This window comes from Paroedura picta, chromosome 2 (genome assembly GCF_049243985.1).
Source record: "Paroedura picta isolate Pp20150507F chromosome 2, Ppicta_v3.0, whole genome shotgun sequence".
NCBI lineage: Eukaryota > Metazoa > Chordata > Lepidosauria > Squamata > Gekkonidae > Paroedura > Paroedura picta.
Genome location: NC_135370.1, coordinates 119751359 through 119773671, shown reverse-complemented (window position 1 = coordinate 119773671; position 22313 = coordinate 119751359). Strand labels below are relative to the sequence as shown.

Genomic DNA, 22313 nt, shown 5'->3' with positions numbered 1-22313 from the left:
CGAAGTTGGCCATCCAATAGCAAAGCCCCCTTCCCTCCTACACACACAGGAAATAAGCCCTACATCTCTTCCAGCTCCTCTTTCTCGGTTGCTCTAGTGAGCAACTTGTTTGTTTTAACCTATTCCGAGATGCAAAGGACTCAGCAATCCTCCCCACGAAGAGCGGCGGCCAAAACCAGCTGGCTTAAACTGCCGCCCGACTGCCCTCCAACCCAGAGAGCTTCTAAAGGCCCCCACCAACCTTTCCTTGAGGCACCCAGGGGCTGGAGGTGGAACGGGGGCTGCAGGCTGGAGAGGCCACTTGTCCAGCTGAACAACCCCCAGCACCCGCCTCCGCCTGCCACCACCTGCCGCCCCCGTTGGCCGCCGCCACTGCCATGGCCAGCAACCTGGCGACCCCGGGGAAGGGGCCAAGCAATCCCAAATGGGGTCACAACCTCAAGGTTGAGAATCACTGCAGTAGGGCAATCTAAAACTGGAAGGTCAGGCTCTGGCTAACTGGCTGCAAGAAAACTGTAGGAGAACCAACTCTATAGAAAGAACTAAGAAGGAAATATAAAGGGTATAGGTCTAATAAACTTTGCACAATAATCAGTATGGGTGGAGATGCTAGACCTGAAATTCTTTTCTAAGAATTCCTTCAGGGAGACACATTTGGGTTCCATCAAGGCATATAGTCATTTCACTGTCAGTGCTGTTTCCAGTTGCAGTTTAATCCCATGGTCATAGGGTCAGTGTGAGGGAAGTGCGCTTTCCAAATATGTCTTGATAATCTTGGTATTCCAAAACCAGTGTTGCAATCAAAGGAGTCATTATCCTACCATATCCGATGAGAGATCTAAATGATAACAGAGATTATGGAAATTGAGCTCTTGCAACCACCAACCAATCTACAGATTATGCAATTTAAACTATGTCATTCCAAGACTAAAAGAAAATGTAGCATTTGTTTCATGTCAAAGTCTTAGAGAGCCTCTGCATCAGCATGGTCAGAACTATGATTTCGTGACTAACTGGTTCTGACTATAATGGCTGCCTGTCAATTGCTCCCACGTCCTTGGGACTTATTTCGGCCACAGTGATAGTTGATCCTATTTGGTGAAAGTCTGGTCCACATAGGATGGTGAAGCTCCCGAATCAATCAAAACATGGCCCAACAACTACCGCCCTGTAGGTACTACAATAATCACTGGGATTAATAAGGGGTTGAGTCCAGTGGTGAATGGGCCTCTAAATTCAGTTGCTCTCCCCACACAGGCAGGTCTGCACTGAGCTGGGGTTAAAATTTCCAGACAGTGGATATGGCTTCTGCTTCTCAGGACAGTGGGTGACATAATGTTCCTTGCCTCCATAATACAAGCATAAATTCTGAGTGTGCCATCTTCCTTTTTCCTCTGCTGTTAAATGTGGACAAATGGCTCCCAGTTGCATGGACTCCCCCAAGTCTTCTGCAAAAGAATCTCAAAACAGGTCTCCCTGTTGTGTGTAGCACTGTCCTGATTTGTTACAGTGTTCTTGAGGTGCTCATATATTCATGAGCATGCCTGGATCAAGGCCCTTAAGATTTGAGGTTTATATACATGGGCCAATTCATCCAAGATCTCATCAGCCAGGCCTGCCACATATTGATCCACTAAGGCAGGTTCATTTCAGTCTAAGTCTTTGACTAGCCGTCGTTGCCAGGAGGGGCGCGGTATAAACTGAAATTAAAAAATCTTTAACCGCTCCTTTGGTTAAATAAAGCCCTAAGGGCTATTGGGGAGGAATTAGGGCGGGCTCTGTCCGTGATAAACTCAGAGGGGCGAATCAGGAGCCGCGAAGCAGGGGAGCAACGAAGGGGAACCTGAGGGCTTTCCTTTTGAGGGGGGGGGGACTTTCCCCTTCTGCCAAACAGTTGCATGACAGGGAGGCCACAGAAAAGCCTCTTCTCACTTAAAATACTGCCCTGGCCGGGGGCTAGGCACAGCCAAGCCATGTGTCTTTCTTCATTGCAACTCTCTGCAGATTTGAGGTCACTGCACAGCATTATTCTGCAGAACAAACTGGCTCTTTTGTCTCCTGTTTCATCTGCACAACAACCCTGTGCAGTAGGCATCAAGTCTTTCAATTCAACAACAACTTGTGTGGGAGGCCTTAAATGTTTCTTCTCTATCACAACCCTGTCCAAAGTAGCCCTTTCTGCCTGGAGAGCTAATCTTTATACTCTGCAGGTGAGCTATAATTCCAGGAGCTTTCCAGACCCCACCTGGAGGTTGGCTAGCCCCAGATTGGAAATATTCCTGGAGGTTTGGAGGTGGGACTTCAAAATCGTACAATGCCTCAGAGTCCAGCCTTCAAAGGAGCCATTTTTGCCTGCAGTTGGTAGGGAGTGGTGCAGAGGTGTCCCTCCTGGCCTATGGGTTATGGCCAGCCCTTACCAGCAACTGTTTGTATTCTGGGGCGCAGACAGGCAGACCAGCATCAGTCCTGTGAGTCTGGAAAGTGCAGGAAGATCTAAATAAATATTTACAGCCTGAATCTGTAAATCGAGAACAAGTAAATGTTTGGAGACACATTGTAACTGAAATGACTTATTGGCCTGGCAAATAACCTTGGCCTGGCAAATTAAAAAACAGTATAAAAAAACCTTGCTAAGGTCAAGACTGCTGTGCACAGAGAGTCTTCCTCTTAGGGGTGCCAGCTTCCCTGTGATGCTCGCTACCCCACCTCCCTCATGGGGAGTCTGCTATGGGGAGAGAAAGGGAAGACAACTGGAAAATGCTTTGAGACACCTGAGGCCTGCTGGGTCACTGCGGCCCATTCCCAGTTCTCTCAGATCTCTCACAACCCCACATACCTCACAGGTTGACTATTATGGAGAGACGAATGGAAAAGGTGTTTGTAAACCGCTTTGAGACTCCTTTGGGTAGTAAGCAATAGGGTACAAAATCCGTTCTTCTAAGGAGCAACCATGAAAGAAGCATGTGGGCACATAACATTTTATCAACAGTGAAAAAACGGAAAAGAAGGAAAAGGGTGGACACCTGTGTACTGTGACTACCCCATGTGTATTAGGGCAGAGGGGCATTTTGGTTAATGTGGCCTAATTCACACAAGAAGGGAAATGACGCAGAACTGGGAGGAATTGGTTGCCATGTAATCTTCCCCTAAGAAGAGTCTCCAGTCTGATTTTCCCTTCACATATCTGAGGACATGGCTCTGGAAAGTTCATCTGTAACCACTATGCCAAAATTCCCAAAGGTCATTCCTCTCCCACACTCAACAAACATTCCAAACCACAGGTTCTTGACACCCATATCTCCACACCCATGCCCTCATTTGCCACCATGCCACCACAACCTCCCACACAACACACACATTCAACCCCATTCCCTTACAGACTGGACAACTCCTCCCCTTCCTCTTCCCACTGCCAAGCTCCAGCGCCCGTTGTATTCTTGGAGACAACGGGCTTTGCCCCTAGTAAATAAATAAATTATCTGAAATTTAGCAGTATATTCGGCCATCGAGGATCTGTCTTGTCATTAGGTCCATATACACCAGTTCACATGGTCCATCTTTAGGTGTTCCCTAGATGGCATCCAATTTTGCCAGTAAAGTTAGCCATGTCAGGAACATCAGCAATCAAGTGGAGTGTAGTCCCTCTGGCTGCATATTCCTTTAACAAGTAGTTCACCTTGGCACGTTCAGCTGGTAAGTCTCTTTCCCGGGTGCCTATATACATTTTGCAGTAAACCAAGAAGGCTGGGTAGTCTTCCCACTTCCCATCAAATTTCTCTGCTGGGGTAAGGGAACTTTTGCCAGGAAGAGCCTGCACTCGAGCAGCAGCAGCATCTGCCACTTGGGGCACTTCATGAAATCCCCAGACGATTATGAGCATTTTGCCAACGTGATACTACAATGTGATACTACGATTACTATTACGACAGTATATTGGAAAGTATGTCATGCTGCTTTGTAAAATTATGAAATATATTTTGGAAATTTTACACGTATATATTTTCTACCTGTCTATTTACTCTGCAGAGCAACCACTGACGAAGATAGAACAGAAAGCGGGTTACTTAACCTAGGATCCCATTTTGTTGACTCTTTATGTTTGACCATTTAGACTAGCACCAGGAATACAAAAAAATGCATGTGTTGCACCTGTACGCCTTCTTTGCAATATTTGTAGGCACGTACTGTGCTGGGTCTCAGGTCTGCAATTACTTAAACCGGTTGCCAACTTGTCAAGTCTCTTTCTGTGATGAGGTAATCAGGTCTCCTAATTGGTCCTGGTCTTGGGCTGTCTTCTTCTTTGTTCCAGGGGTTTCAGATGAATTACTTTCCCTGCTGATGCTAGGAACCTCATCCTCACTTATAGATACTGTTTCAGCAAGCTGCTCTCTGCTGCGTTTGCCACCTGCGTTGGAGGTTCCCTCTGCTCCTGTTATTTCTAATTCATTCTCCATTGGGATCTCCTCCTGCATAGAGAGATGACTCACAGCAGTAGTCTTACATGTTTTCCTATGTGTGGCGAATAGAAACATCCATTGCACCTACTCTGTTAGGCTATCAGATACCAAATGAGTGAACAGGCTGCTAAAATAACTAGGGAAAGTTATTGTGTTGGTCCTCACTGTGGATGAAGGTATGTATCAGTTGCATTCCTTGTGAGTTTCTTCTCTGTATCCTCACCCTTATGGTATATACAGCCACTGCTCACTGCTTGCTTTTCCCATAATTATACATGTTGTGGAAAACACTCCCTGAGACACAGTATAAGGCGTCATCTCTGCCAACCTTTCAAAAAGCATGTACCAATAGGCTTTTTTAGTTGTCTTTTGTGCTGTCTAATAACTAGGCGTTACATAGTTTGAGGAGCTTGATAACTGGCAGCTGTGCTTTCACAGCTTGATTCAGTGTGCTATTCGTGCTGTCTCTTGATTTGTGCATTTTTGTTTTGAGACCATTATTGCATGCTGCCTAGGTTTATATGGAAAATAGTATATTGGATAGTTGCCTATGATCTTTCCACAATTATTAATTCCCTGGTTGCCTCTAGATAAACTTACGGTGATAAACCAGAAGACTTCCCAGAAATGAAAACTAGTCCAACATATTCCTGGGAGACTACTGACTGTTTATTCCTGAAGTGTGCACATTATTACTGTTTTGGCAAGCTTGTTTGGGCTCCCAGTTCTTTTCTGGGCATAATTCAAATGGTTTGAGAACAAATGTAAAACACTTCTCACCATCCAGTTTTTTAAAAGTTCTTGATCGGAGGACCTCAGTGGCTATCTGGAATCAGAGTTACCAAACAAACTAGGTGTTCTATTCCAATGCTTATGGAAACTACGTCAGGTAACCACCACTGTGTTGTTACACTCAAGGAACCAGCCCAGGTAAGCATTCATTATGTATTCCAGGAGCTTGCAAACATATCATTTTAGCGCAATGGGTCAATAGACAGGTCCCAGATGTCAGATTGAGGTTGCAGCCCACTACAGATGTAGACAAAGAGACATTCCCGCCAGCAGAGGGCCAGCAACAATTTAAGCACAATTCTAGGTACTGGTTTAACATTTTGTAATTAATGTTATCCGGTCTTATAGCTATGTTGCTAGCCTAATGCAATGCCATACTAAAATTCCAGCTGTGAAAACAGTAGACTGTATTTATTCTGTTGGCAAGGAAAAGAAAGTGGACAGATTTCCATCATATGTCAAGTAGACAGGCATTCAGCATCTCTATATCAAATTCCAAGCCTGGCTCACAAGTGCTGATCAAATAATCTGCACAATGGGGACAGGGCAAGATGGGGTAATATTTCTGCAAGCCTGGGAGAACCCCCAAGTTTGCAAGAAAATCTTAAAGTAGAGGGAAGAAGATGAAAACATTTCAAATATCAAGATTTTATAAGATTATTTTGCAAGATTTCAGCAGCCATTTAGGATTGTCTGAAGAACTATGGTTGCCATAGTTCCACTACAAAATCTGAAGTAAATTGCAGGGGAGAAAATGAGTGGAGAAATAGGCCTGATAGGAAAGGAGGGAGTTGTGGAACTGAACACACATACAAACACATGAAACTGGCTTGTCAGATCACCAGTCTATCGAGGTCAGCATTGTCTAGCTAACAGAACCTCTCCAGGGCTTCAGGTAGAAGGCCTTCACATCACCTGCTATTTTTTCCTTTTCAATGGAGAAACCAGGGATTGAAGTTCCATCTTCTACATGCAAATTTGATACTCTACAACTGAGCCACATCTCTCCCCTTGCTTTGGTAATCCTGATACAAGATCCTGGTTTACAAGAGTCGACAGACAGGATTGCACTCTTGTTAGTCTTTCTGGACTATGATACCTTTGACTATGAGCCAGACTGCCACTGTTTTTAAGGAATTGTGCCCCTCTAGTAGATCTTGTACAATACTGATGTAGATGGACCTTGTGTCTGATCCAAAAAGGAGCTTTAGACAAATTATATTGAACTGTGCGTGAAGGGAGGGAGTGTGTCCATAGATGACCAAAAAGCCTTGCTGGTGTTTGCTTGTTGTTTGTCCATTATGCAAATTAGTATTCCTTTGCTGGCATGTGATACATCACTCTATAGTATCCAACAGTAAACAATTATTAGAAATGTTTATAAAATGGTATAGCTGGGGAAGTTACTTTGTTCATCTCTACTGATGGCAGTTAATGATTGTCTAATTTCAGTAATGAACTTTATGAGGATGAATAAACTGAAGCTGAATTCAGTAAGATGGATATGCTTCCTGGGAGCAGCCCATTCACCAAAGAGATTGTTGATGCATTCAGTCTGGATCATGTTTGTGCTCCTAAAAGATCAGCTTCACAGCCAGGGAGTAATCCTGTCTTTGGTTATGCTTCTGCATTCTCAAATAGCTGTAGCCAGAAATGCTTTTAATGAGCTGTTGCAACTTTGACCACTGTCAAGAGTCTTGGGTGATCCTGAGCTCCTCCTTATCAATGCTGGGGAAGGTTAAGGCCCTCTTGATCCCTGCCCATCTTGGTTACTCAAGGGAAGTGGCCAGTGGATAGGAGATCAGCTCAGGGACATTATAAACTGCTCCCCGTCAACCGGGGAGTTCCCTGAACTGCTCAAGGAGGTGATGGTTTACCCTCTCCTTAAGAAACCATTGCTGGATCCTCGGGACCCGGCCAGCTACCAACCAGTCTTGCATCTAGCGTTTCTGGGTAGGGTAGATGAAAGGGCCACCAGCTCCTGGCGTTCCTGGAGGAAACCTCAGTGCTCGATCTATATTAGTCTGGCTTCTGTCCTGGCCACGGGGTGGAGACGGTGTTGGTCCCCTTGATGGATGTCCATTACCAGTTGGATCAAGGTGGATTGGCCTTGCTTGTTCTGTTAGATCTGTTGGCCGCATTTGACATGGTTGACCATGAACTGCTGGCACACCACCTCGCTGGGACGGGGATACAGGGCACAGCTCTCAGCTGGATAATCTCCTATCTCCATAACCGGATCCAGAAGGTGGCTGTGGGGGAGGAGTTATCACACTCTTGCTAACTCCCTTGTGGAGTCCCTCAGGGTTCGTTTCTCTGTTCAACTTCTTTATGAACCCTCTTGCCCAGCTGACGTAGAGTTTTGGGCTGGGTTGTCATCAATATGTGGATGACACCCGGCTCTATCTTCTCCTCATGGATAGCCACCCGGATTCTCCCCCAGAACCATTCACCAGATGTTTGGAAGCCGTGGCTGAATGACTTGAGCAGAGTCGCCTGAAACTCAACCCCTCCAAGACAGAGGTCCTATGGCTGGGAGGTAGGGGGGCAGATCAGGAAGTGCGCTTACCCACCATGGCAGGGATGCGACTAACCATCGCACTCCAGGCCAGGAATTTGGGGGTAACCATCGGTGCCTCATTAACTCTGGTATATAAAATATAAGAATTAGGTAGTGGGTTGAAGACTTTGTTTGTCTTCAACAAAACAATTCAGAGATAAGTTTACTGAGGAAGTAAAATACGAAAACGAGGTTTTATACCTAGGAACTCATTCTGAATAAAGCTTTTTGCCATCGCCAGCTTGGAAATTTCTTTCTGTTTATTCATTAACCCTGGAGGCACAGGTCAAGAGGGTAGCTAGCCAGGCATTTTTTTTATCTTCTCTAGGCTTGGCTACTAGTGCCCTACCTGTCCTCACTGGCCACACTGATCCATGCGATGGTCACCTCCAGAATAGATTTATGTAACTCGCTCTATGCAGGCCGGCCCTTGGGCTTGATCTGGAAATTGCAGCTGGTTCAAAATGCACAATTACAGCTGGTTCATTCGCGCCCCCAGGTAAGCACGCCTTGCTCTAGTACAGCGGTTCTCTGCGACCCTTACAGCAGGGACGGCGTTGCAATGTACAATCGTGTGTGTGTGCTCATGCAGCAGTGCGCATGAGCACACGTTGCCATCATGCATGCACATATGTTGCTGCTGCTCATGTTGTAGGGGTCACGGAGTGGTAGCGGAGACGGCCAGAACAGCGGTGGCATGTCGCTGCCTCCTCACACCATCTCGGAGCTTAACAAGGCGGTGCCAAGGAGGCCAACGTCATAGGAGAGGCGGTGCAGAGGAGGCCAGCGCTATGCCGCTGCCACCACAACCGCCCAGGAAAGGCCAAACGACCCCTCAGGGGGTTGCACCCCCTGGGTTGAGAACCACTGCTCTAGTACATACTTATTCAACCAGGGTTTCATGAAACCCTGGGTTTCTTGTCAGCTCTGGAAGGGTTTCCTGAATGGGTGGGAGTTAATTAATTTTAAATATATTTTTAAATTTTGCTATTGTGTAATATGACCATATACAAGACCTCTTTGGTGCAGAGTGGTAAGCAGCAGAAATGCTGTCTGAAGCTGAACCTCACTATATCACTTTAAATAATATTTGCTGCAATCCTCAAGGCACTGGTTGCAGAATTATCTCATTTTGCTCATTAGGATTACTTTCAAGCAATCAATCTAAAGTAAGGGTATGGATAGTTCCAGCTGTACTGTTTATACCATTTAAATTAAGAAGCATTACCAACTTTCTGAGCCTCTTGTGGCGCAGAGTGGTAAGCGGCAGAAATGCTGTCTGAAGCTGTCTGCCCAGGAGGTTGGGAGTTTGATCCCAGCAGCCGGCTCAAGGTTGACTCAACCTTCCATCTTTCCGAGGTCGGTAAAATGAGTACCCAGCTTGCTGGGGGGTAAACGGTAATGACTGGGGAAGGCACTGGCAAGACCACCCTGTATTGAGTCTGCCATGAAAACGCTGGAGGATGTCACCCCAAGGGTCAGACATGACTTGGTGCTTGCACACCTTTACCTTTATGACCATATATGTCAAACCTACCCCCCCCCAAAAAAAATGGCCAATGATGGGCCTGGAATTGTGGGAGGGGAGAAGCCCTAGTTGGACATGCACACAGCTATGCTTCCCAACATTATTTTATACAATCATGCCACTTCTTAAGTTTCTTGAAGCCTGAAGAATGTTTCAGGGGTTTCTCAATGGTAAAAAAGTTGAGAAAGGCTGCTCTAGGAGAATGAGCATGAATATTCAGTGGGCATGGTAACTTCACTCTTCCATAACACTCACAGTCCTGATCATCCATCTTGACAGAGTCTGAGGTGACACTCTCTTCTGTGGGCCACCAAAGCAAATGAATGATGCCCTATCCTTTCAAAACTTAAGGGTCCTAACTATGCCAATAAAGGTATTAAATTAAAAAAATAAACCCTCATGGATCCTTCTCAGGTTAATAGTGCCTTTCTGACATCCAAAGAGTGCAACAAGCACTCTCTTTAAAACTTGGCTTGGGAAAAATTACAGGCAATATCCGGGGACAAAATGAAACCTAGAAACTCAACATGAAGTTGAAGTACTACCTCTCAACTTGAAGAACTGAGGAGATATTCAGAGAGCTGACAACTCACTCACCCTTGCAGCTGAGATGACAGCCACCAAAAACATACTTTCATAGAAAGTTCTGTGAAAGAACAAGTAGTCAGAAGCTTGAAAGGCTTAAGCATTAGTTGAGCCAATGCCACCAATAAAGGTTTGTAACACATAGCCCGGGACATTGTGCCCTCTTGATCATTAAAATACTGGAACTGTGTTGTCCATCTGAACCAGAATGGAACATTCTTGCAGCATAAAAGCAACAAAGGGCATAACAAACAGCCCACATGGCTGAAATATTACTGTGCAGTAGTTTCTTCTTCAACTGAGAATCCCACACAGTGACCACCCCAGCCTAGACATGAAGCATTTGTAGTTAGAACCATTTAGAATCATAGAATAGAATCATAGAATCATAGAGTTGGAAGGGGCCATACAGGCCATCTAGTCCAACCCCCTGCTCAACGCAGGATTAGCCCTAAGCATCCTAAAGCATCCAAGAAAAGTGTGTATCCAACCTTTGCTTGAAGACTTCCAGTGAGGGGGCGCTCACCACCTCCTTAGGCAGCCTATTCCACTGATGAACTACTCTGACTGTGAAAAACTTTTTCCTGATATCTAGCCTATATCGTTGTACTTGAAGTTTAAACCCATTACTGCGTGTCCTCTCCTCTGCAGCCAGCAGAAACAGCATCCTGCCCTCCTCCAAGTGACAACCTTTCAAATACTTAAAGAGGGCTATCATGTCCCCTCTCAACCTCCTTTTCTCTAGGCTGAACATTCCCAAGTCCCTCAACCTATCTTCATGGGGCTTGGTCCCTTGGCCCCAGATCATCTTCGTCGCTCTCCTCTGTACCCTTTCAATTTTATCGATGTCCTTCTTGAAGTGAGGCCTCCAGAACTGCACACAGTACTCCAGGTGTGGTAACCAATTCCCTATCCACCTAACGATCTGAAAATCCAGATTGCAGTCCTTCAACTTATCCATCAGAAACTCCAAAATTTCCTGTTGAGAAACTCCAAATGAAATCCCCTGGGACAAATTCTCCCTGTGCCGAAGGGTACATCTCTCAACTTTGTAAAAGGATAAAAACCAAAGCTGCAGAAGTCTCATATGTAACCTAGCTAAAGGCAAAACAGTGGTAGTATCCCAATCGTTGAAGAATGTACCGAACTGGGTAGAACCTGTGAGATTTAAACTGTTTCATGAAGAAAAAAATATCCTGAACTCTTTCAGGAGGTAAAAACCCCTTGGCCTTTAAAGTATCTGGAATCATAGAGTTGGAAGGGGCCATACAGGCCATCTACTCTGAGCCCCTGCTCAACACAGAATCTGCCTAAAGCATGCAGGATATCGTCCAGCTGCTGCTTGAAATGATGGGAAACTCACCACCTCCTTAGGCAGTCCATTTCACTGCTGAACTACTCTAACTGAATTTCCCCCCCTGATATCTAGCTGATATTGTTCTACATATAGTTTAAGCCATTACTGTGGGTCCTATCCTCTGCTGCCAACAGGAACCTTTCCCTGCCCTCCTCTTAAGCAGTGGTCCCCAACCACCGGGCCATGGCCTGGTGCTGGGCCGCGGCTCCCTCTCCCTGCCCCCCCCCCCCTGCAGTGAGAAACTTCCCAGGCCGCAAGCAAATCGGCCGCTAAAGCGGTCGATTAGCTTGCGGCCCAGCAAGCTTCTTTTTCAAATGGGCATGCGCAGCAGTTTCGTGCATGTGCAGAAGTGGCACGCATGCATGTTTGCAGCCACGCATGGCACAAACGCGCATGTGCAGGCCTGCTGCGCATGGGCTGCCGCGCATGGGCGGCTGCCGGATCGCCCTCCCCCCACCGGTCCGCAGCTTTAAAAAGGTTGCGGACCACTGCTCTTAAGTGATAACTCATCGAATATTTAAAGACAGCAATGATGTTCCCCTTTCAACCTCCTCTTCTCCAGGCAGAACATTCCCAATTCATCAGACTTCCCTCATAGCCCTTGTCCCCAGGCCCTGGATCATCTCCTCTGAACCCTCTCAATTTTGTCCACCAACTTTTTGAAGTGAGGCCTCCAGAACTGCACACAGTACTCCAGGTGGGGTCTGACCAATGTGGTATACATTGGGACTATGACATCTTGTGAATTTGATGTGATGCCCGTTAATACAACCCAAGATTGTATTTACCTTCTTTACCACTGCATCACAGTCATCTCATATTTAGCTTACAGTCCACAAGTACCACAAGATCTCGTTCACACACACTGTTACCCAGAAGTATATCTCCCATCCAGTATGCCTGCTTTTCATTTTTATGACCCAGATGTAGAACTCTACACTTCTCCTTATTGAATTGCATCTTGTTCTCATTTGCATGTTCAGAGCTGGTGTTAGCAGTAGGCCAATGGTCCCCTCTTCCCACTGTGTTATTAGATGTCTTGTGGGGTGGGGAGGGGAGATCGTGTAATACCGCCATGTTTGGTGTTGCTGCTTGTCATGTTTTTATGTCCTGTATATTAATGGGGTTTTTACTGGGGTTTTAGTTAAGGACAATTGTAACCCGCCACAAGCTGGTTCTGGGAGTGGCTGGGAAAAAATAATAATGAAAATTTGAAATAGATTGCATGCCATCCAGACACTGCTTCCAAACATCTGGCAAATATTTTTTTTGGGGGGGAAGGAGTTTGACATGCAATCTATCAGATGATAGAGCTGAGTGTCATATGCATATTGATGTTGTGGGGAGAGGAAATGGAAGGCTATCATCAAACCCTTTGAGACTCCTGGTATAGTGGCATGTAAGAACCGTCTTCTTCTTTATAGTCCTAAACTTAATAGGAATCTGCAACCCTCCTAATCAGAACAATTTTTGTGACGAGGGCACCTCTCTAGTAAAGGATAACTATTGACTAGGTCTCTGTTTATTAGAACCCTTGCACTTCTAATAAGCCTGTTATAAAGTAAACTGCTTATGCATGAGATACTGAGATGCTACAGGACCCAAGAATCGGTAGTCCCATTGATATGGATATCAAGGTTGACTGGCAAAGGGCCTCTGCTTTAATTAGGTGGAAGACGAATCTGAGACCCCTAATCATAGAAATAGAGTTGGAAGGGGCCATACAGGATCAGCCCTAACCATCCTAAAGCATCCAAGAAAAGTGTGTATCCAACCTTTGTTTGAAGACTGCCAGTGAGGGGGAGTTCACCACCTCCTTAGGCAGCCTATTCCACTGCTGAACTACTCTGACTGATATCTAGCCTATATCGTTGTACTTGAATTTTAAACCCATTACTGCGCGTCCTCTCCTCTGCAGCCAACAGAAACAGCATCCTGCCCTCCTCCAAGTGACAACATTTCAAATACTTAAAGAGGGCTATCATGTCCCCTCTCAACCTCCTTTTCTCCAGGCTGAATATTCCCAAGTCCCTCAACCTATCTTCATAGGGCTCGGTCCCTTGGCCCCAGATCATCTTCATTGCTCTCCTCTGTACCCTAATGATTTAGTCGTGTTTTTTTTTTTTTTTTTTAGAAAGGAACACCTCAATCTATTTTGGATGGAAATAGAGTGAAGTCTTCAAAAGCTAACTTCTCGCCTTTAAACTTGGTCTCCATAAGCACCACTGTCGATCTCATCCAAGTGTGATGCCTGAGCACTATAGAACTCGCTGTGACTCTCATTGCTTTGTCTAGCACAGGGATTGTCAACCCCCGGTCCACGACCCGCGACCTGGCCGCGAAGGCCTCGGTACTGGGCCGCTGGCAGCCACGCCTGCCTCTCCCCCACTGCAGCAAGAAGCTCGACAGGCTCTGAGCAAAGCGGCCACCAAAGCGGCCGCTTCGCTTGCAGCACGGCTAGCTTCTTGCTGTGAGGGGGAATTGGGAATTTTGAAACTCAGTACAGAAGAATATAACTTTCAGCCCAGGGCATCCAGCTTTCTCCCCTCCCTATCAGAAGGAACAAAATGACAGGCCTGGTGACCCCTTGGCTGCATCTCCTGTCAGTAAGGAGGATGGATGGTCAAAATAATTAAATTCTTAATTTTATAAAAAAAATATTTTATCCTTCTAGAGGTACATTGGCTTGATGCAGATTTTTGCCATAGTTCTTGCATTATGTCCTCAAGGCCCTCCAAGTCTAGGAATGCAATAATCCCTGGGGATGCCAAATAAAATATTCTTTTATTTCTGTTCCACAGTGACTACCTCAATCTCAATTGCTTGGGCCATGTGAATTCTCCAAGTAATCAACATTTTCTCCATAGGAGAAACATGTGACAGCTCTCCAACCTGTCCATCAGGGCTTGGATCCGATGCTCTGTCAGTTCCATCAGATTCAGGTTCCTTTCCTCTGACTGCAGGCAGTGGTGAACCTAGCCTTTGCATCATGAACGCTGATGGAACATATGATGTAGCCCTATAAGGACACTGGTATAAACTTGGATCTCTGGGGCTGGTGAAGCTGTTTCCTCATTTATCCAAGTAACCAGGTGACATCACGTAGGGCTGTGATGGCCACTGCATATGCGGTTGTTGTTGAGCCCACGGAATTCATGCAGAACCAGTGTTGCAGTATAGCCATATTGCTGTCCCTGTCTGATGGACAGGGCAGAGATCTCTGACCTGGTGAAAGGGTTCCTGGCTTTTCCTGCAAGGCTGTCAATGGCTCAAGAGCACAGAACAAGACTATTCTTATTTCATCTACCATTGCTCATTGATGGGCTTTGCTTTGCTAAAGTCTACATGGGACTTTACTGCAGTGCTTTAATATTTTGTTCATGTTTATTTTAAGCAATATATTTTGAGCATTGGAAATCCATTATAATAGATACTTTGAAAACTCTTCAAAAATCATTGTTTCTATCAAAATCTGACTAGAATCTCTCTCTTACTGTACATATCACATATGCACATCATCAGAACCAATTGTCATTGTTAAAAGGAACACCATGGGCTGAAAATGTCTGGGCTCTTGACTGAAGGGCTCATCTAAAGGTATAAGAAGCATTTCCCCCTTTTGCATAACTGTGTTAGATGTCAGCAAAATAAAGACAGATACAGCCTCATGAGCATTTCTTAGCAAGCTCATGTATACTTATTTTGTTCGCATGCACGAAAATGTTTTTTTAATATGTTAATTGAACAAGGCATCCCAATAAACAGAGCTTTTGTCTAAAATGCTGAAAAGTAATTTTCAGAGTTATGCACAACTTTACTCAGCCTATATTCAGTTATGTATAATCTCAGTTAATGCCTGACAGTACCATCAGTCTCTTAGGAGGAGAAAAATACATGCATCTTCCTTTTTAACATCTCATGTTGGAACATGATCCAACTCATTCCAAATATTTTTGTGTTGAAGATCTCTATATGTGTACCCTTTCAAGGTTATGACCACTATCAAGCTATCTGAAAAAGAGAAATAGCAAAAATGGATTTTTTCCTCTCTTTCAAAGCCCCTCCCAAACCGGAGGACCGATCCTCTCAAAGACTACCTTTGTCAAGTGACTTGAACAGCCCTGTGTGTTTAGCCCTCAGTGTGTTTTAAGAACTTGTGCAGTATCTGCTTCTAAGACATGATGTTCATCTATGCATGGATGACTGCTTACAAACACTGGGCACCAATGCTGAACTAGAGTATTTATTTCCATGGGAATTTAGCTTCTGATTTTATATAAGCATTTTCTATCTTTCTCGGTTTCTCACCATATCATACATAAATATTTTAAAGCTTTTTATATTTACAACTATGTGAAACATAATTGAGTGGAAAGGTACATAAAAACATTTTTAAAACATCTTAAGTCTTTTGTTTGTGCATCATTATGGAATGGATATATAAAATGACAAAAAATAGATTGAATTCAGTGTGAATTTAGAAGGCAGCTGTGCTGCACTAGAACTACTAGATTCAAGTCCAGTAGCACCTTTTAGACCAATAAGACTCTGGGGGTATGAGCTTTCTGAGGAAGGAAATGGTGATTCTCAAAAGCTTATACCCTGGTGGTACTATTGGACTCAACAATGCCAATTTATGCCAAGAACAGTTTCACTACTAAGTGGCAATCCTGGAGAAAGTATTCCTCCAAATGAGAATATTTCCTAACATTTATAAGTAGTCCCCTCCCCCCAATTTGTTATTCATTTATGTTACATATATAAGATTTCACAGTGATAAAAATCTCTATTTTATGATATATAAATAATATAATATAAATGGGTTTTAAAATTCTCTTTCTCTGTGCATTTAGTTTTGGCTATAAATCTATCCCTTATCTGACTGGAATGAAATGGGAAAATTTTAGAAGCTCAATGCCAGGAATTGAGCCATGACAAATCTACCAAGTACAAATCTACAGAGAAAGCAAGCACACAGAGAGGTACAGTAAAAACATCACAAACATGCTATTGTTGCAGCAAAACATAAAGAAAACTAGATAACTACCCAGACAGAAATCCTATTTGCGAAATACACCAGAATTCGAGCAAATGAATATATAAGGCAGGGAAAAAAGAACAGCACAACTGAATTGTATATATTTAAGCAAGCTAAAAATACATTTTCCAAATAACCTATTGGAGCACCACGGAAACTACTTCTCCCCTGGAAAATGAAATAAGGCGTCAGTCAACAGCCAAAAAGAAACAGCAGTACGACAGCCAGCCAGAAAACCAATAAAGATGCCAAATTGCGACACTTTCATCGAGCCTGGAAACACAGAGCAAGGGAGAGCATAACACGATGTTATCCTGTCTTCAACGGTCCCTTTGCTTCTTAGTCAAATCGCCACATATCCCAAGCCCCGTGTAACTTTGGGCAGCCCCACATTCGGGTCTGTTTCCAGCATATATATCGGGGGGCGGGGGGGGGGGAGCACAGACTCTTCCCAGCAGGCACGGTCTCCCCTTCTGTCTCTGCGATCCGCCATTACAGGAAGAAGCTGTGGAATGATTTACGGCAGTTCCCAGAATTCCTCCTGCCTACAACTCCCATACTGCTCGGGCCCAACTCAATGGTTAACCCTTTGTGCTGCCGACAGGCAACTTTGTGCAATCCAAGCTCCAGGCAATATCATATATTTCCCCCATCTCTAACTCTGTTCACACACAACAGTCCGCGCACGATATATTAAAGCACCCTGCTGTCCAAGATCAGCCAGAAGGAGTACATACACGCACTCTAGACTATTTAAACATGGTTTTAATTTTTTTTCTAATAACACCTCCAATTGCTGTCATTAAGTGTTTAATACGATTAAATTCACAATTTCAACATGTATTCTCGGATTTTAAGCACAATTCCAGAAACACAAAGCTTTTGTACATCGCCATGAGCACCGACGATATTTTTATGCACATCTTAAGAAACTGGTGACATTTCTTGTCAAACCTCAGTACATTAAAGGGAAAAAAGCAACACACTGGGTTTTTAAAAAAAAATTCTTAAAATCACTAGTTCCTCTAAGTGAAGCTAATTTAGAAAGGCAATCCTGTTATCCTCTCTCTTTTTTCTTTATATTAGAAATATACAATTGAAGAAATACATAAAGAAATATCACTATACTACACTGTTGCCTTTCAGTCTTTGAACTGACAATGAGCTATATCTGTAAACAATGACAAACTGGAAAATATGTCTCATATATAGAACTAAGTAAACAATATTTAATTTGAAAGAACAAAACATTCACTGTCAAACAAAGCCTTACAGCAAACCATCCTACACCATAACTAAAGCAGGCATCACTGTCTTTTTCAGCATATTTAAAACAGCAGCTAAAGAAGTCATTGCCCCAAACAAGCAGTCTAATTATTCTAATTTGCCTGCCAAATTGACTGTAACATGGCCAGACATTCTACTGACTTCAGCCTGACACACAGCACAGAAATTTGATTTCTATATCACACAAAACAAATTCAAACCTCTCATAACAATCTGCTCTTTCTCCAGAATTAAAAGCAGTCAGAACAATCAACTTTTGCCAAGTTCATTTGTTTTATAAACCACTGTAATTTTGTTTCCCCTGTTTATTATTTATTTAAGACTATAAAACAAAGCAAAAGAACAAACGTGCATGGGTTTCATTTTCTTTAAATGATGCCCACCTGTAATGAACTTTTACACATCTTTGCAACTGTTTAATTTTCAATGTACTCTTTAAACCGTTGAAGTTGTTTTCAAAGCTGATAACTAGCTGAGAAAAACACAACAGGAAAATCCTGCCTTCACAACACTGCTCTCCAGATACACATTACACATAGAAAGCCCAGGCATTTCAAATATCCATACAGTTATTGACATTTTCTCACTATAAGCATTTTTATCTGACGTTTCCCCCCGAAAATATGTCCATGGAAAATCCCAGTCCTTTAACAGCCGAAGTTCTAGTTGTACTTCTATCTTTTACCAACAATACACAAACATTTCATAAGCATTTTCACATACAGCTTAGAAGTCATGAAAAGGGCTACATTGCACGAGGAAGGCCTAGAAACAAACCTAGCACCCATGTCACCTCCTGCATAATACACACACACCTATAAACAGTCTGCTCACTTAAATATCATTCTCTATCCCATTACAAGGTTAGCTTTCTTCTATTTTTTGTACTATTTGAATTTAGACTTTTAAAAACTAGTATATAAAATGTCTTGATTTTAGAGCTTTACTTTTTGGTGTTACAATAATATTTATTTTCATATAACTTAAGAATGTACAACCTAAGCCATTTAAGTGGATCATAACCCAAATACATAGGCCTAGTTTAAAAAAACCAAGTATGCCTGTAAACAGGGAACATGGAATGTTGTAGATTTACATATATGAACATGAGGACTAAAGTGGATGGGGAATTTTCTCAGATGTTTTAAATACTAACAGTTTTATGGTCAAAAGGTTAAAATCTAAAATTAAATAGTAATGAGAATATTTTAACAAGACCCAAACATAACATTTCATAACAAGGTGATTTATTTTGCTTCAAGCAAAACTCTGTCTATCCTTTCACAAGAGCAAAAGGGAAAAGAAAAAAAATCTAATTATTTTTTATTGTATTTTGTTATTGTTGTTCAGGGGCACTGCTAAAAAATTTTCTGTTACCAAAGATGACTGCTTTTATTTTGTTTTTTTTTTAAATATTTGAGAACAACCTGGAACAGGAGTTCTAATTGTTTTTAACTTTTCTTTTTATTAAAACCATGTCATAAAAATAAAACTTTTATTAAACAAAATTAAATCTTCCATATTTCAAAATTATCAAATTGAAGCAATCATCAGTATCAGAGCAGATGAACTATATTAGTATAACAGCATGCCTGTTAGTTCCAATACAGATCTTATGCAACACTTTTTTAAAAAGGCTATTGTTACCAAGTAGATCAAGAATATAATATCTCCAGTGCTATCCTCCAAAATCTTTTGTACCCTTAAAGTTACATGCTTATTTAATTAACAAATTTAGCCTTGAAGAACAGCACTTCAACCAACCGAAGTCCAAAACATTATGATGTCATATGGCTGTTTAATTATTTTATGAGCATGATCCTAGATTCAAATGTGGGATCATCCCATGTACCCATCCCATAGACATTAATAAGATGCGCAGGGAAGACCTGCACAAACATAATAATTTGTATTGGGCACATACTTTAATATGACATTACGGACACAATTTATTAAGTAATAGTCTTTTTTGTCATCTTTAACACCTCAGTACGAAATAGAAAATGCTGCTTATACTTTGATTCTTACATAACCACATCAACAAAATAACACTACCTTCCACCTAGACTTTGCTTTTATGTTCTAACATAGAATGGCTCACATACATGCAGTATGACAACACTCAGCAAGTTACATGATCCGTACAATTTCTCTGGTAGCAGCATTGTTACTGCTTAACTATCCTGTTACTCTTAAATAATTTGCAAAAGTCTGACAGTCATTTGTTTCTTGCCTTCCTTACACAAAGATACCTATTAATATTGAGGTAACTTGTTATGCTAAAGGCTAAATAACCAATATTAGGAAATCCTAATACAACTTTTATTTTCTCACTCCATCAGAATGCTTAGATAGTAAACAGAGTCTTGCCTGTGAACAGGTACTGGCACCTTTCAACTATCCTCTTAATGCTTGGAATAAGGATTTCCCCAAATTCTCTAAAAAACAAAAAGGACACAAAAATTAATCTACTGAACAATCAGACGTAATGAGGCAAGCTATTAAAACACAGCCAGGACTTTTGGACTTTAAAAGGTCTAAAAGCAGTACACCTGACAAATAAGTTCTGAAACCAACACAAGTAAGCATTGGTAAGCATGTTTAAAATTATTAAGGGAGCTTTGATGGGGGATTTTCAATACACATATTTGAGTAAGACCGTAATTGGAGCCAGATATATTAAATTAAAATACAGTTCCTATGTTCTATATTAAAACAGTGTTATTTAAAAAAAATTATTCACATGGCTGCTTTCCTCACCTTTTTTAAAAAAAGAAAGTATTTCAGCCTCTTAATGCATCTTGAAAATACATAGCATTCGGTGTTTAATATAAAACAGTTAAGCTATTAAGTAGTGATTTGTTTTCAGGGAACAAGAAAAATTAAAGATGCTGCTTCTGATACCCTCTCTTTCATCCCATGTTTTAAGACTTCCATCATTCCTAAATCAGGACAGTTTTACTCCTTTTTCTTGCTGGAATCTGAATATTGCTTACAGTCAGACTCCCATATTACATCAATGCTGATGAATATTAAAAATAATTTGTATCTGCAAGGAGCTGAGAAAACTTTATTCTCCTTTTCTCACCACAAACCTCATTACAAACATAATCACTGAGGATCCATAGTGGTCATGCTTTTTGTCATGCATTTTGTATTTTAAATAAACACATTATTTAGGCAATTAATGCATAATATGCAAAATATTAAGGTTATCAAAAGGCTGTTATGTCTGAAACTTCAACTTGCTTCTATTTCTTTTAGTTCCTGTTAAGGGGCAAATTTATAACACAAGAGCAGTGCCTAAACTGATTATTTGAAATAACGTTTTCAATTTTATTTTCTTCCATCACAATAGTGGTATGAATGTTATGTTATAGCTGCCCTTTGAGTGGTGTTTGAACGCCATTATATTGTTGCAAAGCACATGCTCCTCCCTAGATTTCAAAGGTTATTGCTAATGAGAAAGATAGAAACTTATGCACATGCCATTAATTAAAAAGCATTTTTACAGCTCTTCTTTCTGTCTACTGTTGTCATATGTGCTTTCGGACTAGTTATTCATCTTTTTTGTTAAGGCTGTTTCCTGCTTTCATTCACACCTTACATTAACCCTGAAGTCTATTTAAACTATATTTTTTGGTGAGATGGGATGGGGGACTGCTCTAGGAACCCATGGATTACAGATTTTCACCTATGCAACACACAGAAAACTGTGATACTGTCAATATTTTTTTCTTGTATATGCTTTGGAGTACAAGAAGGTGTTTGGGGTCCAGAATCTATTCATGGGAAACAGAGGACAACGGAAAGACCCTCTGAAGATCCCAGCGAAATGATGCTTAGACTGTGAAAGTTTTTTAAAAGTACTGCTAAGGAGAAAGCTTGTCACTTGGGATTCTTAAGTCACTTCATTTTACTACTACCTTGCAAAACTTTGAAAAGTTTTTGGTAGACCAGAAGATGTGAGTAGTCCTCTTGGTTTCATTTTTGCTCTCGCTGTTCAACTTTAGTGTATCAGCAGTTAAGGACTTGTGGAGGAGTAAACTATTTGTCTAAGGAAACTTTCACAAGTAATGGAATTTTTTAAATGATGTAACATTTGCTATGTTCGCTACTTGACATGTTTAACGTCACAGCCAGTACATATGGTTTTTGATATTTATTTAATAAAAAATCATATAATATTATACCATGGATTAGTTGGGATTTTACCTAGATTACAATTTTACGACAGCTTTAAAAATGGTGTGTTAAAAACCTCTGAACATATATGTAATGAAACATTCTGCTCTATGGCTTTTTTTCATTATTCAGCTTTCTCTGTAAACACTGAACTATAACCACTTACTATCTAGCCTTATCACATCAATTAGTAATTGATCCAACTCTCTCTTCCTCTGATTAAGTAAATATTCTCTCACAAATTCATTGATGGCTACCTGCCTGGGTTATCAAAAGCCGAGGGGAATGAATCTCTCTCAGGCCGATTCCACATGAGGGGAAAAGGCCAGGAGGGCTATTTTACGGCAGCAGGGCTAATCCCTGCTTCTATATGATGTCACCATTGGGCCAGCCCTCTCCCACCTTCCTGCGAACAACCCCCCCCCCCCCTCCGCCGCCTACCCCATAAGACGGAACCTTTCCACCCAGGCTGTGTCCTTCAAGATGCACAAATCTGGGACAGATCTGGGCTGATTCTGCATTTA

At 42.2% G+C, this 22313-nt stretch overlaps 1 protein-coding gene across 1 annotated transcript in view; it reads right to left on the bottom strand.

The window, feature by feature from the left end:
- Nucleotides 1-22313, bottom strand: part of HSD17B12 (hydroxysteroid 17-beta dehydrogenase 12) — a 231456-nt gene that overhangs the window by 120554 nt on the left and 88589 nt on the right. The window contains exon 3 of the mRNA XM_077322224.1: nt 19975-20042. Within this exon, the coding sequence (XP_077178339.1) occupies nt 19975-20042 (68 nt within the window). The remainder of the gene's footprint in view (nt 1-19974; nt 20043-22313) is intronic.